The 13,911-nt window shown below is 52.4% G+C and overlaps 1 protein-coding gene across 1 annotated transcript in view; it reads left to right on the top strand.

Annotated features, from left to right (window-relative positions):
- LOC102256520 (laminin subunit alpha-3) overlaps positions 1–13,911 on the top strand; it is a gene marked incomplete at both ends in the record, with an annotated part of 60,811 nt that overhangs the window by 1,490 nt on the left and 45,410 nt on the right. The window contains 7 exons of the mRNA XM_005874316.1: positions 2,439–2,556; positions 3,232–3,350; positions 4,585–4,755; positions 6,494–6,585; positions 8,086–8,201; positions 9,486–9,604; positions 12,948–13,038. Of these exons, the coding sequence (XP_005874378.1) occupies positions 2,439–2,556; positions 3,232–3,350; positions 4,585–4,755; positions 6,494–6,585; positions 8,086–8,201; positions 9,486–9,604; positions 12,948–13,038 (826 nt within the window). The remainder of the gene's footprint in view (positions 1–2,438; positions 2,557–3,231; positions 3,351–4,584; positions 4,756–6,493; positions 6,586–8,085; positions 8,202–9,485; positions 9,605–12,947; positions 13,039–13,911) is intronic.

Genomic DNA, 13,911 nt, shown 5'->3' with positions numbered 1-13,911 from the left:
AGGGCCATGGCTGGTGTCCGGTTGGGAGTGTCGGGCTCCTGCCCGGCTACAGCTGTGCCCCCGGGCCCGGCCCAGGTGGCCTTGGATGGGGCAGTGCAGGCTCCATCTCCCCAGGACTCCGGCGTCTCTCTCTGGAGGCTTGCAGCACCTTGATTGAGGAGATTGTTTACCTTCAGCATTTCTCAGCATCACAGAACAACTGGAGGGAACGCTGGTTCTGCACCCTGCCTCTCACAGGCCTCTAGCTGACTCGCTGGCCCTCGCACACCTGTTACCACCTGTTATAAGCATGCAGAGTCCCAGGCCTCCCCTGGAGATGGAGGCGCAGGCCAGGGCCAGGGAGCCGGGAGCCAGGAGCTGCGGCCCTCTCTCGGCTTCAGGGTCTGAATTGCACAGCAGCAGGAGTTCAGGCTGGTCTCTCATCAGAGGTCCAGGTGGGTGGAGTGTTGGGCAGTCAGCCTGGGGCTGAGGGAGAGGGTGCAGGGCCTGGCCAGGTGAGGCGGAGCTCAGGAGGGCAAGGCGGCCTCCTGACTGTGGGGAGACGGGCAGGGAGCTGGGCACAAGGCAGCTGTTTTGCAAATTCCTGTGTTTCAGGCCTGGGCAGGGCTGGACCTGAAAGGGCCTGGTGTTCAGGCAGGTGGGCGACGCCCGCTGGGCGGCCCTGGCTTGTGCCGTTAGGATAGGAGGTGTCTGTGGCTTTCACTCAGCCCCTGTGTAAACTCTCTGCTCGATTCCTCCCCTAGCCAGCCAGCCCCTCAGGGCTGGACACTTCCTCCCTCCTCCTTCCTTCCTCCCTCATCAATGATGAGAGAGAATCACTGATCGGCTGCTTCCTGCACACCCCACACTGGGGATGGAGACAGCAACCCGGGCAGCTGCCCTGACCAGGAATCAAACCATGACCATCTGGTTCGTAGGTTGACGCTCAACCACTGAGCCATGCCAGCGGGGCGAAAGGCACATAATTTTAAATTATCAAGTAGAAGAGAATAGCTTCACACTGTGGGTGTCACACGCATGAGCCGGCTGTGAACCCACCTTGGACCCCATCACGCCTTGCAGCAGCGTCATGTTGAGTCAGCAGGTCTCAGAGATGAGCTGTGGAGCTGGATCGCTCAGTGTGAACCGGCTGCAAGTGCCACGGCCACGGAGACGATCCAGAAAGCAGAGTCTGTCTGTGCAAATGGACTCAGGAGAATGAAAGGCAGCCCCGAGGTCCAGGGCACACAGGGCGGACATGGGAGGGGAACGTTTGGAGAGGAACGCCCTGTCCACGATCAGTGCCAGATGCTGAGTGGGCGCCATCAGTGGGTGTCTTCACTTGGGTCCGGGGGGCAGGCTCTAGAACAAGGGGAACAGTGCACGTGGGGTCTCCGCCCGCTGCTGGGTTTGGGGTATTTGCTGTGCTGCTTCCACGGGACCACACGCTCCCTCAGAGCATGATGGAGGCAAAGCAAGAGCGTGGCCTCCTGAGCCTCTGGGTTCTTCATGGATTTGGATGTTCCTAGCAAAAAGGGCACCTTGGGGAACCACTGCGTTAAATAGCCCCGGAGACGTGTCACACCACACGCTGCCCCTCCCGGCTGCTGGGACGGGCATTCACAGGTTTGGAGATGATGATGCTTGGAGCTTTCTGACATTGTATTTCCTCCCCATGATGAAAGAGGTCACGTGTGCGGGACCCATCGGGCCTTTGCAGAGCTCGTGGTCAGTGAGGAGATGCACGGAGGCTCAGGATTCTTCACCTGCAGGACGAGGACACACTACCTTCTCGGGTCACACTCCTCCTCCTCCTCATTCCTGTGAGGCCTGAGTGCAAGCATGCTTGAGAGGGGCTTAGCATAGCACCCAGAACGCAGCAATGATGACATCATAAATCATTAAATAAATAGGGTTTTTTGAGGGAACCATTAGATTTCTCTGAATGTATGGATTTTAAGATGCGGGGTGGGCCCTAGCCGGTTTGGCCCAGTGGATAAAGTGTTGGCCTACAGACTGAAGGGTACCAGGTTTGATTCCGGTCAGGGCACATGCCTGGGTTGCAGGCTCGATCCCCAGTTGGGGGCGTGCAGGAGGCAGCCGATCAATGATTCTCTCTCATCATTGATGTTTCTGTCTCTCACTCCCTCTCCCTTTCTCTCTGAAATCAAGAAAAAAAAGGAAAAACAAGATGCTGGGTGAGCTGGTTGGAATTCAAGGGTATAATGACTAAGGTGTGACAAAGGCTACTGTGCAGATTTGGAAAGTGGCCACTTTGTTTGGACACGATCTGCTGGAGAAACTGCACCAGGCAGGGTGTCCGGGAGGCAGGCAGGCAGGGGCTCTGGTCTGGGAGAGGAGTGGCTGCAGGTGCTGCTGTGGGAACAGCATCCCGTAGAGACGGTCCAGGTGTGCACAGACCAGGCGACTGTAGTAACTTGTCTCCTTTGCTTTCTCAGCTCTTCCATGTGGCCTATGTTTTAATCAAATTCGCCAATTCTCCCCGCCCTGACCTCTGGGTCTTGGAGAGATCGGTGGACTTTGGGAGCACCTACTCACCTTGGCAATATTTCGCTCGTAAGTAACCTCGCCTGCCAGGCTTCAATTATCTGCACAGATTTAGACCTTGGATTTCACTGTAAAATTTGTCTCTTCACTGGCTAATTAAGGATTGGTCAGTTTTAACGTTCGAGGTTACCCCCCAAACAGCCCTTTTTCTCAAGTAGTGCACATTCATCACAAGAACCACGCAGAACTGAGGCTGAAATGCCTGTTATGTTAACAGTTCCTGCCACTGTTTAGGGAGAAGCAACCGTTTTCCTTTTATGCAGAATTAGGAACCCAGTTTCGCCTTTAGGGACCCTGCCTTTCACCTAACTCACCTTGACCCTGTCGTCTTCGCTAACAAAGAATGTCAGTGTGATGAGCCCTCTGATGGATTGAGGTGGACAGGAATGTGGCTTGCAAAGGCCTTGGGATTTCCGTGAATGCTCCTTAGAGGGTAGACTTGTTTAATAAGGAGGACTTAGAACCGCATCTCCAAACATTGCTTTTAAAGGTCAAGTGGCCTGAAATGGCTCGGTATTTTCTTTCATGACCTAAAAACGTCAGTCTAAGCTTCTGTCTAAAATGTTCAGTGCTTGTCTGTTCTTTCCCATTCACGTATTTTCCTAAGGAGACGTAAGGTTTCTTCAGAGATTTACGCAAGGGGATCATATTTTATTTGCCAGTATTAAAATGTTTCCTTTCTAGATTCTAAAGCAGACTGTTGGCAACAATTTGGGCGGGCGGCCAACACGGCCATCACCCGAGATGACGACGTGCTCTGCACCACGGACTACTCCCGGGTCGTGCCTTTGGAAAATGGCGAGGTAAGTGGATTTGGGAGGCCGTGAAGGATGAGACCAGAAACGCACACGAGGATATCAAATTCTTCATTTTGAAAGAACTGTGAAAATGCTCTTTCAAGGAGAGCTGACACAGACCACAACGGGAACCAGTACTTGGGACTAACTGGTACAAGGATCACATCGAAGACTCTGGTCAACGATTCTCTCTCATCATTGACAAGTTGGATTGCAAATTCTTGTTATTATTTTATTATTGAGGTATAATTGACATCAGACATTCTACTCGGGGTCTCTAATTCTCCTCTGGGAGTCAGCATTTCAAATTCAAGACCCGTAGGTCCTGAACCCTCTATTCTGTTTTGTTTTGTTTTTCTTTTTCATTTATTTTTTCTTTCTTTTTGAACTCTCTATTCTGGAGGAATATTTAGAAAGTGGGTTGCTGGTGATTGAGGTGAAGCCCTGCCCACTGCTTCCCAGACACGTTATCCCAGGAGTGAGAGTGAGGAGAGGGGAGGGGCAGCACGCATCCCCGACTCCTCGGGCAGGTGGGCACCCTCTGTGGGGAGGGAAAGGACTGTTGTCTTTGGGAGCTGCGCTTGCCCTTGTGCAGGCAGCCACACTGTTGTTGGAGGAGACGGGAAACAGGTGGGGATATCAGACAAATTCCAGGAAACTGAGGCCATCGGAACTTGAAGTGAGTGTGAAATATGCTTCTCCCAGGGGTGCTGGCCACCCCTCTTCGGGTGGAATGGTCTTCATGAGCAGCTGTAGCCAGTGTCTCACAATGAGTGGTTCATGCCCCCATGGTTGTCCAGCTCCTCGAGCTTGAAGATAAAACCCTGGTTTTGTAAGTACTTCATCCCCTTTACATGCAGAGGCTTCCTCTTCAACCTCCTTTAGGTGTTTAGGTTCCGTCAGCTGTTTCTTTGGTGCAGCTTGACAAGAAGTTTATATATTTTATATATTTTAACCTTATACTTTCACCGTGTCACGGCCTCACAGCCCCACAGCTACCCCGATAGAACAACGGGTTTGGAAGCACCTGAGAGCCCAGTTTAAGGACAGGTTGCCAGAATTCGAAGGGGAGGGGGACTAGCAATGATGCTTTTAGACATAAACAAGACACAAGACCACCTGCACACACCTGGTGGCTCAGGCAGACCTAGTGCCTTCGGGCCTGTGAGTCATTTATAGTGACTTGCAGCGAAGTTTTGATGAAAGGACTTTCCCCCTGTGTGTGTGTGTGGTTATTTAGGTTGTGGTGTCCTTGATAAACGGTCGTCCAGGTGCAAGAAACTTCACTTTCTCCAACACCCTGCGGGAGTTCACCCAGGCAACAAACATCCGCTTGCGCTTTCTCCGAACCAACACACTCCTGGGACACCTCATCTCCAAAGCACAGCGGGACCCCACCGTCACCAGGCGGGTGAGTCATGCTGAAGGGCCTACGGCAGCATTTTTTTAAAACTCTTTTTGTTTTTGCTTATCAAATTAATTGCCTTGAACTCTTTCAAGTAACCTTTACAGCCAGGAACAGTGTAGGCGTAGACTTGCTCTGGTCTGAATGACTAGATGTAACTTAGACGTCTGGTTGTGGAGGAGAAATGATTACATTCGAAGAAGATGAAAGGCCGGGGTGACAGCTGGCCGGGTGTCAGTCTGATTCTATAACAGACTCCCCAAGGCTCACTTTTTTGCTGTCGAATGTGCTCAGCAGGTGGGGTCGGCTCCACAAAATCACTCAGGGAACCGGATTCTTTTTATTTAAAGGCGCAGCCACCCTGTAGGGCCCCAGAGTCCTCCTCGGGATCCTCTACATCTGGTCAGCAGATGCGGGGAGAGAGAGAGGGTGGGGAAGACCCCCAGGCTCCCAACCACACAGGTCACTGCCACTGGCCGGAGCTGTGTGTAGCCCCACCAGATGCAGGGCTGGTGTGTGACCTGGCCAGATAGAGGAGACATGGGTGTGTGAGCACCATGCTCCTCTGTGTGGGGTGTCTGGCCTGCACATCCCTCAGTCTAGTGTCAGGACAGCACCCCGTCTCCTGGGCACAGATACCCTGAGCTCATTCTTCTGCCGCCCACGGATCTCCTGCCAGGGTCCCCCACTGGCCAAACCCAACCCAAAGCCAGGGAGCAGGAGACCCAGCTGCAACCCATAAAGGTCAGCCTGGGCAAAGGGCAGGTGAGAAAGGAGGAGAGTGGGCGTGGAAGGGTGATGGGAGATGCCCAGCATCTTAGAGGCCTTGGCCTCAGAGGTAAGTGCATCAGGGAGCTGGGAAGGAAGAGAGGAGAGTGAGGTTTGCTCCAGTTTTAGCATTTCCAGGAAGGCTGTCTCGTGGGTGCGGTGGCTTGTGTTCTGCATTTCCTGTGCCATCAGCCCTCGGAGCAGCCGTATGTGGAACCCGTCCTGGGTCCGAGGATGGAATCTGCAAGGGAGAGCTGGGCTGTCCGATAAACTCTGGCCGGACTGCGTCCATTCCTCCGGGCATTCTGAAGCCCTGCTACGAGTGGACCTCACCACCCTTTATTTATTTATCTGTGGGTGTGTTTTTTTTGGGGGTGGGTGGGTGGAGGGGTTCCAAGATTTGTACTCACGTGTAAGCATATTTCTCTTCACTTAAGTGAATGAGTCTTCTCTATTAAGAAGCGTTGTTAAAGAATATGTTTTTATTGACTTTAGAGAGAGGACGGGAGAAGGAGAGAGAGAGATAGAAACATCAGTGATGAGAGAGAATCATTGATCAGCTGCCTCCTGCAGGCCCCACAGCGGGGATCGAGCCCACAACCCAGGCATGTGCCCTGACCCGGAATCAAACCTGACCTGGTTCATAGGTCGCACTCAACCACTGAGCCATGCCAGCCGGGCTTAATCCCTTTTTAAAAGGCTATAGGGTATGATTCTTTTCCCAAGGCAGTTTCCCTCCATTCTTTTAAAGCATTTCATTTTTTAAAAGGTACAGATTCAGCATCATGCTGTTAAATTTGATTGAGGAATGCACTTGTTTCATAAGACAAATAACACCCACAGTGGCTCCCGTGGGGTTGAGGTGGGCTCACGGGAGCAGGAAGAGAGCGGAACAGGGCCAGCATAGATGCGCCTGAGAGACGGGTAAAGGCTTGTTGCTCTTCCGTAAGCGGCACGTCTGTTTTCTGTCACACAGTATTATTACAGCATCAAGGACATCAGCGTTGGTGGGCGCTGTGCGTGCAACGGCCATGCCGACGTGTGCAGTGCAGACAACCCTGAAAAAGTGTGAGTACCTCGTGCAGCGTTGCCAGCCTTGCTGTGAGCCAGTCCAACTGTTTCAGTGATGGTTGCATCCCATTAAGTATCTCTCATTCCCACCTCCACCCGCCTGTCCCCCCGCCAGATGGTGCCCCCAGCGGGCACAGCCCACTGATTGGAGTTGCCAAGAGAAATAGAACTGGTTTGTCATCCTTGCTTTAGTGGGACCAAGGGTGTACATGTTCAAATCCTTCTCCCTCCCTCTTTTTTATTTTGGTAAAATGCACATAGAGTTTAGAATCTTTTTAAAAAATATATTTTTACTAGAGGCCCGGTGCATGAAATCGTGCACTGGGGGGGTGGGGTTCCCTCAGCCCAGCCTGCCCCTCTCACAGTCTAGTCTGGGAGCCCTCAGTGGATGTCCTACTGACGGCCACAGTCTGGCAGCAGAGGTTCGGAGCAGGCGTTCTGTGTGTGTGTGTGTGTGTGTGTGTGTGTGTGTGTGTGTGTGAGTGTGTGTGTGTGTGTGAGTGTGTGTGTGTCCACTGGGGGCCTGCCCCCAGCCGCATTGGAGGCTCAGAGCAGGTGGTGTGTGTGTGTGTGTGTGTGTCTGCTGGAGGCCTGCCCCCAGCCACACGTGGAGGCTTGGAGCAGGCACCCCTCTGTGTTGATCTCTCAGGCTCATGGCCTCCACTGCGTGTTTTTCTCTCCCTTGAGCTGTGGCCAGGGTGGGGTGCTGCCTGCAGGCTGCGCTTTCCTGCTCATGGATCACCGGATCACTGCAGAGACCAGGGGCAGGTTCTGCTGGGTGCTGCCTGTGGGGAACTTTCCTGCTCTGGGATCGCCATGGGGTCCCAGCTGGCAGCGGGGCTTAGGCGGCACACGGGGGTCCCGGCTGGTGTGGGGCTTAGGTGACGCGATCGTGCCACCTAAGCCTGGCCGCCCAGGGCCACACACGGGAGCCCGGATGGCGTCTGGTGCTGGCCAGCCCTTCCTGTAGTATGCAAATTAGCCGTATGCATCTTTGATGGCGGTTAATTTGCATATGGCGCTGATTAGCCAATGGGAGGCGTATTGAAGGTATGGTCAATTACCATGTTTGTCTATTATTAGATAGGATTGATTTCAGAGAGGAAGGGTAAGAGAGAGAGAGAAACATCAATGAGAGAGAATCATTGATGGGCTGCCTCCTGCACGCCCCCTACTAGGAATCAAGCCCACAACTCGGGCATGTGCCCGACAGGGAACGGAGCCATGACCTCTTTTTCATAGGTCGATGCTCAACCACTGAGCCACGCCAGCTGGGCCCACCCAGTGTTTTCATCTCTCTGCATCTTGTGTCCACATCTGTAAAATGCAGACAATTGCAGGACAGGGGAGCCGTGAGTGATCCATGCAGAGAGCTTCGTTTCCATAATTACTCAATAAAGCGTTCCCTGGGTGACCTGATGACCGTGAGTTTTCTGCCAGGAGACGCCGACCTTAGTGTGAACCCTCGGTAACCGATGCGCTTCACCTCCTGCCCAGGTTCCGGTGTGAATGCCGCCACCACACCTGCGGGGAGACCTGTGACCGCTGCTGTCCCGGGCATCACCAGAGGCGCTGGCAGCTGGCCACGTGGGGGCACAGCCACGAGTGCGAAGGTGAGCGTGGGGGCGGATCTGGGGTGAGGCTTGCCCAACACCCCCCCATCTCTACCTGTGGACCCGCCCAACACCCCCATTTCTACCTGAGGACCCACCCAACACCCCCCATCTCTACCTGAGGACCCTCCCAACATCTCCCATCTCTACCTGAGGACCCACCCAACACCCCCCATCTCTACCTGAGGACCCACCCAACACCCCCATTTCTACCTAAGGACCCGCCCAACATCCCCATCTCTACCTGAGCTGTGTTTTCCCTGCTTGTGAAGAGGGGGGTGGATCACGCCAATCTCAGGGTCACAGGTCTTTCTAGTGTAATGAGTAACTCACAAGAGTGGAGGTGTGAGGGCCCCACTCCAAATTCAGACATAAATGTGAGAACAGAAATAACAATGGCCCAGCAGGTGTGGCTCAGTGGTTGAGCGTTGACTTATGAACCAGGAGATCCTGGTTCGAGTCTCAGTCAGGGCACATGCCCAGGTTGTTGGCTTGATCCCCGGTGGGGGGCCTGCAGGAGGCAGCCAATCGATGTATCTCTCTAATCAATATTTCTCTCTCTCCCTTCCTCTCTCTAAAATCAATAAAAATATATTTTAAAAAAGAAACATCACCAGTAATAACGTTTACTATGATTAGGCGTTCACTCAATGCAAGGATTGGGCCGAGTGCTTTAACATAAGCTGGCCTCTTTAACAGTCTAGGACAGGGGTGGGCAAACTTTTTGACTCGAGGGACACAATGGGTTCTTAAACTGGACCGGAGGGCCGGAACAAAAGCATGGATGGAGTGTTTGTGTGAACTAATATAAATTCAAAGTAAACATCATTACATAAAAGGGTACGGTCTTTTTTTTTTTAGTTTTATTCATTTCAAATGGGCCGAATCCGGCCCGCGGGCCGTAGTTTGCCCATGGCTGGTCTAGGACACGATGCAGCCACTATTGAATTTCAATCCTCATCATTTCTTAGGATGTGATACTGGGTTGGAACCCTAACTCTTTTGAGGACCGAGGTCTGGAGAAGGTGGTGAGATTGGCGGCTAAGCAGAGAGCTGGGCGCATTGAGGGAGCAGTGGGGGTTTGAGGGTTAGGGTTAGGGTTACAGACTGGACTTTGTGTAAAAGTCCCTAAGATTTCCCACTGAGGGTTCCCCTGGGGTCCCGGAAGAGGCGGTGCTGTAGCTCACTAGGCAGCCGTGCTCTGGGGGCGGCTCATGCATAGGGGTGAGGCTGACTGAGCCTCCCACAGCCATGATGTGCATTCACCTGGGGTGCCCTTTGCAGCCTGCAACTGCCATGGCCACGCTGCCGACTGCTTCTACGACCCGGACGTGGAGCGGCAGCAGGCGAGCCTGGACATCCGCGGCGTCTATGCAGGTGGAGGGGTCTGCATCAACTGTCAGGTGAGGCGCTGGGCAAGTTGAGTGGGGGTGTCACTGTAGGAAATGACATCATTAAGCTCTGCTCCCCAAAAGATGCCAAGGCCGTTCTGAGCATTGGAAGTGTTTTCTGGAATCACCTCTCCACTCTGTGCACCACGTCCTCGTGAGCTGGCTGTCCCGTGGGGTGGCAGGGGACACGGACTGAGGTATGTTTGTCCAGGCGCCAGCGATCAGGTTCCTTACGTGATCTTGGCCTAAATGGGAGAAGTCCTGGCTGCTCCAGCTCATGGTGTGAAGGCTCTGAAGCTGGAGGGAAAAAGGGCTGACCTCAGTGCTGGCCCTGCTCCTCTGTTCAGACAGTTTTGAATCTAGACTCGGCGAGAAAGGGCAGCAGGATCGAGTAATGACGTCTGCCATCGGCACCAAGTATGAAACACTTTGGGGTCAGTGGGGTTCACTGGACATTAGCCAAGAGGAGGGTCTAATGAGTTTGGACTATGTCGTCCCTCAGTCCTGGTGCTTTTAGAGTGATGCTTTGTCAAAGTCGCCATCAAAGAGATCGTCTCTTCATGAGGTGCCCATTTCTATCAGACCAGGGCCACACGGGCCGAGAGAGACCCACCGCTCTCCCCCACCTCCCACTCCACACACTCCACAGCCTGTCCTTGCAGGGAACTAAACTACAAATAAACGGTGAGGCATAGGTTTGTTCAAGTCATAGGGAGGGTTTCATGCATAAGTGAGGTCCCGGGTTCTGGTCAAGCGATGCACTCCAAGGCCCTCAGTAATGTGTATGGAATTAAATTGCGGAAATAACTTTGTATGAAATTAAGCTGTGGAAATAGAATCGCGGAAGCACTGGGGGACGAGGAGGTGGGATGCTTCTCCAGTGAAGGGCCAGCCCCTCAGTGAGTCTTTAGGACACGTCGTTCCTGCTCTTCCTTCTCTCAGTCACACTACGTTTTGTACTTTGCGGTTCCAGGAAGACATCAAGATAGAATTTTATTTTTTTCAGAATGGCCCTGCAAAAGCATTTTTCTTTTGTATGTAGATTATTGAAGTCTTGTTTAGGTTCATTGCATTTTTTTTCCAACGTGAATTTAAAATGCCTTTGTTTAAGTTAGGTACTTGGCAGTTTATTTTGAAATGCATCAAGTAAGATGGACTGGTGGATGGATAGGGAACGAGACGACGGATAATTCTGTGATAAAACAAATACAGTAAAATCTCTCCATAGGGCATGCATAGGTGTTCACTGGAAAACTTTTATTTTTTATAATAAAATTCGGGGCGGGGAGAGCAATGAAAGAAGGCAAGGAACACAACATTTTGGGGGGGGGGGGTTTGACTCCCTTTAGTAAAATATTGATGTTCTTTTTTTAAATATATTGTTTTGATTTCATGGAGAAAGGGAGAGGGAGAGAGAGATAGAAACAAAAATGATGAGAGAGAATTATTGATCGGCTGCCTGGGGGAGAGTTCCAGGTGGAGGGGACGGCAGGGGATGAGCAGGGGTGGACAGGTCAGAGGTCAGAGGCCAGGTCGTGGCCGTAGGAAGGGAAGTCAGGCTTTGCAGGAAGAGTGTGGCCAGCAGTGGCCAGCAGCGGTCTCCATGTGCTTGAAGTTCTCAGGATTGGACATCAGCAGCGTGTGTGGGTTGGTCAGGGACTGAGCGACAGGGAGGTGGGTTTTACCTGAAGATGGAAAGCACCTCGGAAAAGGTTTGCTTAGAGGATTAGGACGGAAGGATGGTCGGATAAGGGCCGGGTTTCTGGATGAGCGTTCCTAGCTTCTCTGGGAGGTGCCAGAGGAGGGGTGTCTGTGGGGTCAGTTAACTCCTGCACGGATTCCCTTTGTGCCCAGCCCGCTCCTTGGCTTGAAAGCTGCAGTTTTCTCATTGTGTTAAGTGTCAGGTAAATGCAAATTCAGTGCCCACTCCCCGGGTGAGGTGGCTTCTTCAGTGCTTCCTGTAGAAACCAGGGAGCCGCGATCTTTACGTCTCCATCGGCCTTGGTCCAGCCATGACCTTGGGTGTCCAGAGGTCACCTCTGGGTGCGGTGTGGGCCCCGCACGACACCTGCGACCTGGAGGCCGACTGCAGCATCATCCATCTTCTGGCGATTTGTCGTCTTTCGGTCGCTTGTTGCTGCGTTTTGTGTCTTAAAACTGCACCTTCTCTGTGGCCAGTGCTTCATCGCCCGAACTTTCTGGGAGAAGGGAAAGCCCGGGCTCCACACTTTGGGGGACGTCTCCTCATTTCCTCTCCGACGGGCACACTGGGAGCCCAGGCTGCCCCGTGTCCTGGGTCTGTTCTCAGCCACAGAGTCGAGGGGTGAACTGGCCTTGGGTGGGAAGGGGGTGGGCCACAGCTGTTTCTTGTTTGCCCAATGCGTGCGCATCTAAGTGTGAAGTCAGAGCAGTGGCCCGTGTGGTTTTAGGCCTCAGTGTTGAAGTGCATTCAGAGTTTCGCCCACAGGACAAGGAGTGGAAATAACTGAAAGCCCGGAGTTAATAAAATCGTCTGAGACGGGGGAGAGGATACAGAAAGGGCCTTGTCCTCCCCTCTGGGCTTCTGTGCAGCCTCTTTGTGGGTCCGAGCGTTCTGGTGGTTCTTTTTGACTCCCAGTCGCCTCTCCTTTTGTTACTGAAGGAACAGTGTCCTCCCAGTTGTTTCCACGTTGGAGAGCAGGAGAGGCAGGGCTGAGCTGGGCCCGTGCTGGGTGGTCCTTGGAAACTGGTGACGCATGTTGCGTAATTAGGTTCTGTGGCAATTAAGAGGGTTAATCATGAAATAGAAAAAGCCGCCTCGTATTATTATCCTTTAAAACGAGTTCTGTGTGGGAGGCTCCTGCCTACCTTTTCCATTCACGTAACAGACATGTTTGGGAAGCGGTTCCATGACTGAAGCACAGGTAACATGAGAACGGCGGGAGGAGAGGATGAGTGTGTGTGCTTTCTTCCCAACACCGAGAAGATGAAAACACACGTGACTGTTTACTCCTTGGGCCAAACGAAGGGTCGTCTACTGTCCGTCCTTCTTCTGAATAAAGTTTGAATTGTGGCCCTCTCTCACTCAAAGGCCAGGTGGCTCATTAGCAAGTCCCTGTGATGGAGGAAAGCTGGGTTGTCCAGTTCGTGGAACTTACTCATTTCCTCTCCAAAGGGGAAAATCCACAGCCAGTGGGAGCCAGTGTCCTGTGGTAAATCTTGGAGACTCCAGGCCAAGATCAGTCCTTTTTTGTTGTGTGTTTTATGTGCGTGACTTTGAAATTGCACGTGCACACGATAGAGTTATTCCTCTGGGCGAACAGTGTGAGGTCGGACCTGCTCAGGGCCCTGCCTCTGCATCTCTCTTTCTTCCCAGCACAACACGGCGGGCATAAACTGCGAGCAGTGCGCCAAGGGCTATTTCCGCCCCCACGGCGTGCCGGTGGAGGCCCCCCACGGCTGCATCCGTAAGTTGCATTTCAACCTGGTGCCTCTTGGGCGGGTGTGCTGCTCCGGGGAGGCCACAGGCTCCGTTCCCATCAGCCACTAGTCCCCTCTTTCCCTCTTTCTTCATATTGTTGGTTCACTCCTTCCTGTGTGACCACAGGCAGTTACATAACCTCTCTGAGCCTCAGGTTTCTTATATATAAAAATAGAAACGATCATATATTCCCTAAGATGAAGTGAAATGCCCTCGAAAGTGCCTGGGAAAACACTAACCATTGGGCTATCGCATTCTGGGCCTGCAGCCAATGGCAGCGCCTCTATTTCCTCTTGTTTCAACACGTTTCTTTTTTAAAAAAATGTTTTTATTGATTTCAGAGAGAAAGGGAGAGAAAGAAACATCAATGAGGAGAGAGAACCACTGATTGGCTGCCTCCTGCACGCCCCCTACTGGGAATGGAGCCCACAACCCGGGCATGGGCCCTGACTGGGAATTGAACGGTTACCTCCTGGTTCATAGTTGATGCTCAACTGCTGAGCCACACCGGCCGGCCTTATCATGTTTCTACAATGTCCAATAGTTTTAAATTTTTTTCAGAAGCAGCATCAAGACAACATAGTAAAAATTTTACAAGAATTTAGTGATAGTCCTAATATTTAAAAGAGCTTTGATTTATCAAGCGTTTGCTCTATGCGAGGCGTTGCCTAAATACTTTCACGTGTGTCTTATTTAATAAATTTCGGGCATTGTAGACTGATTCTGTGTTTAGATGTGGGGAAACCAAAGGGCCTGCATATTTTGGCCCAGGTGACAAAGCCAGCACCTGGCGGGTCCAGGAAGCAGTTCACACCTGTCTGGCGTCCCCGGGCTCTCCTAGCTCCACGGCCGGAAGGAT

The sequence above is a fragment of the Myotis brandtii genome, unplaced genomic scaffold, assembly GCF_000412655.1.
Source record: "Myotis brandtii unplaced genomic scaffold, ASM41265v1 scaffold433, whole genome shotgun sequence".
NCBI classification, from domain to species: Eukaryota; Metazoa; Chordata; class Mammalia; order Chiroptera; family Vespertilionidae; genus Myotis; species Myotis brandtii.
This window is presented reverse-complemented; position numbering and strand designations above follow the sequence as displayed.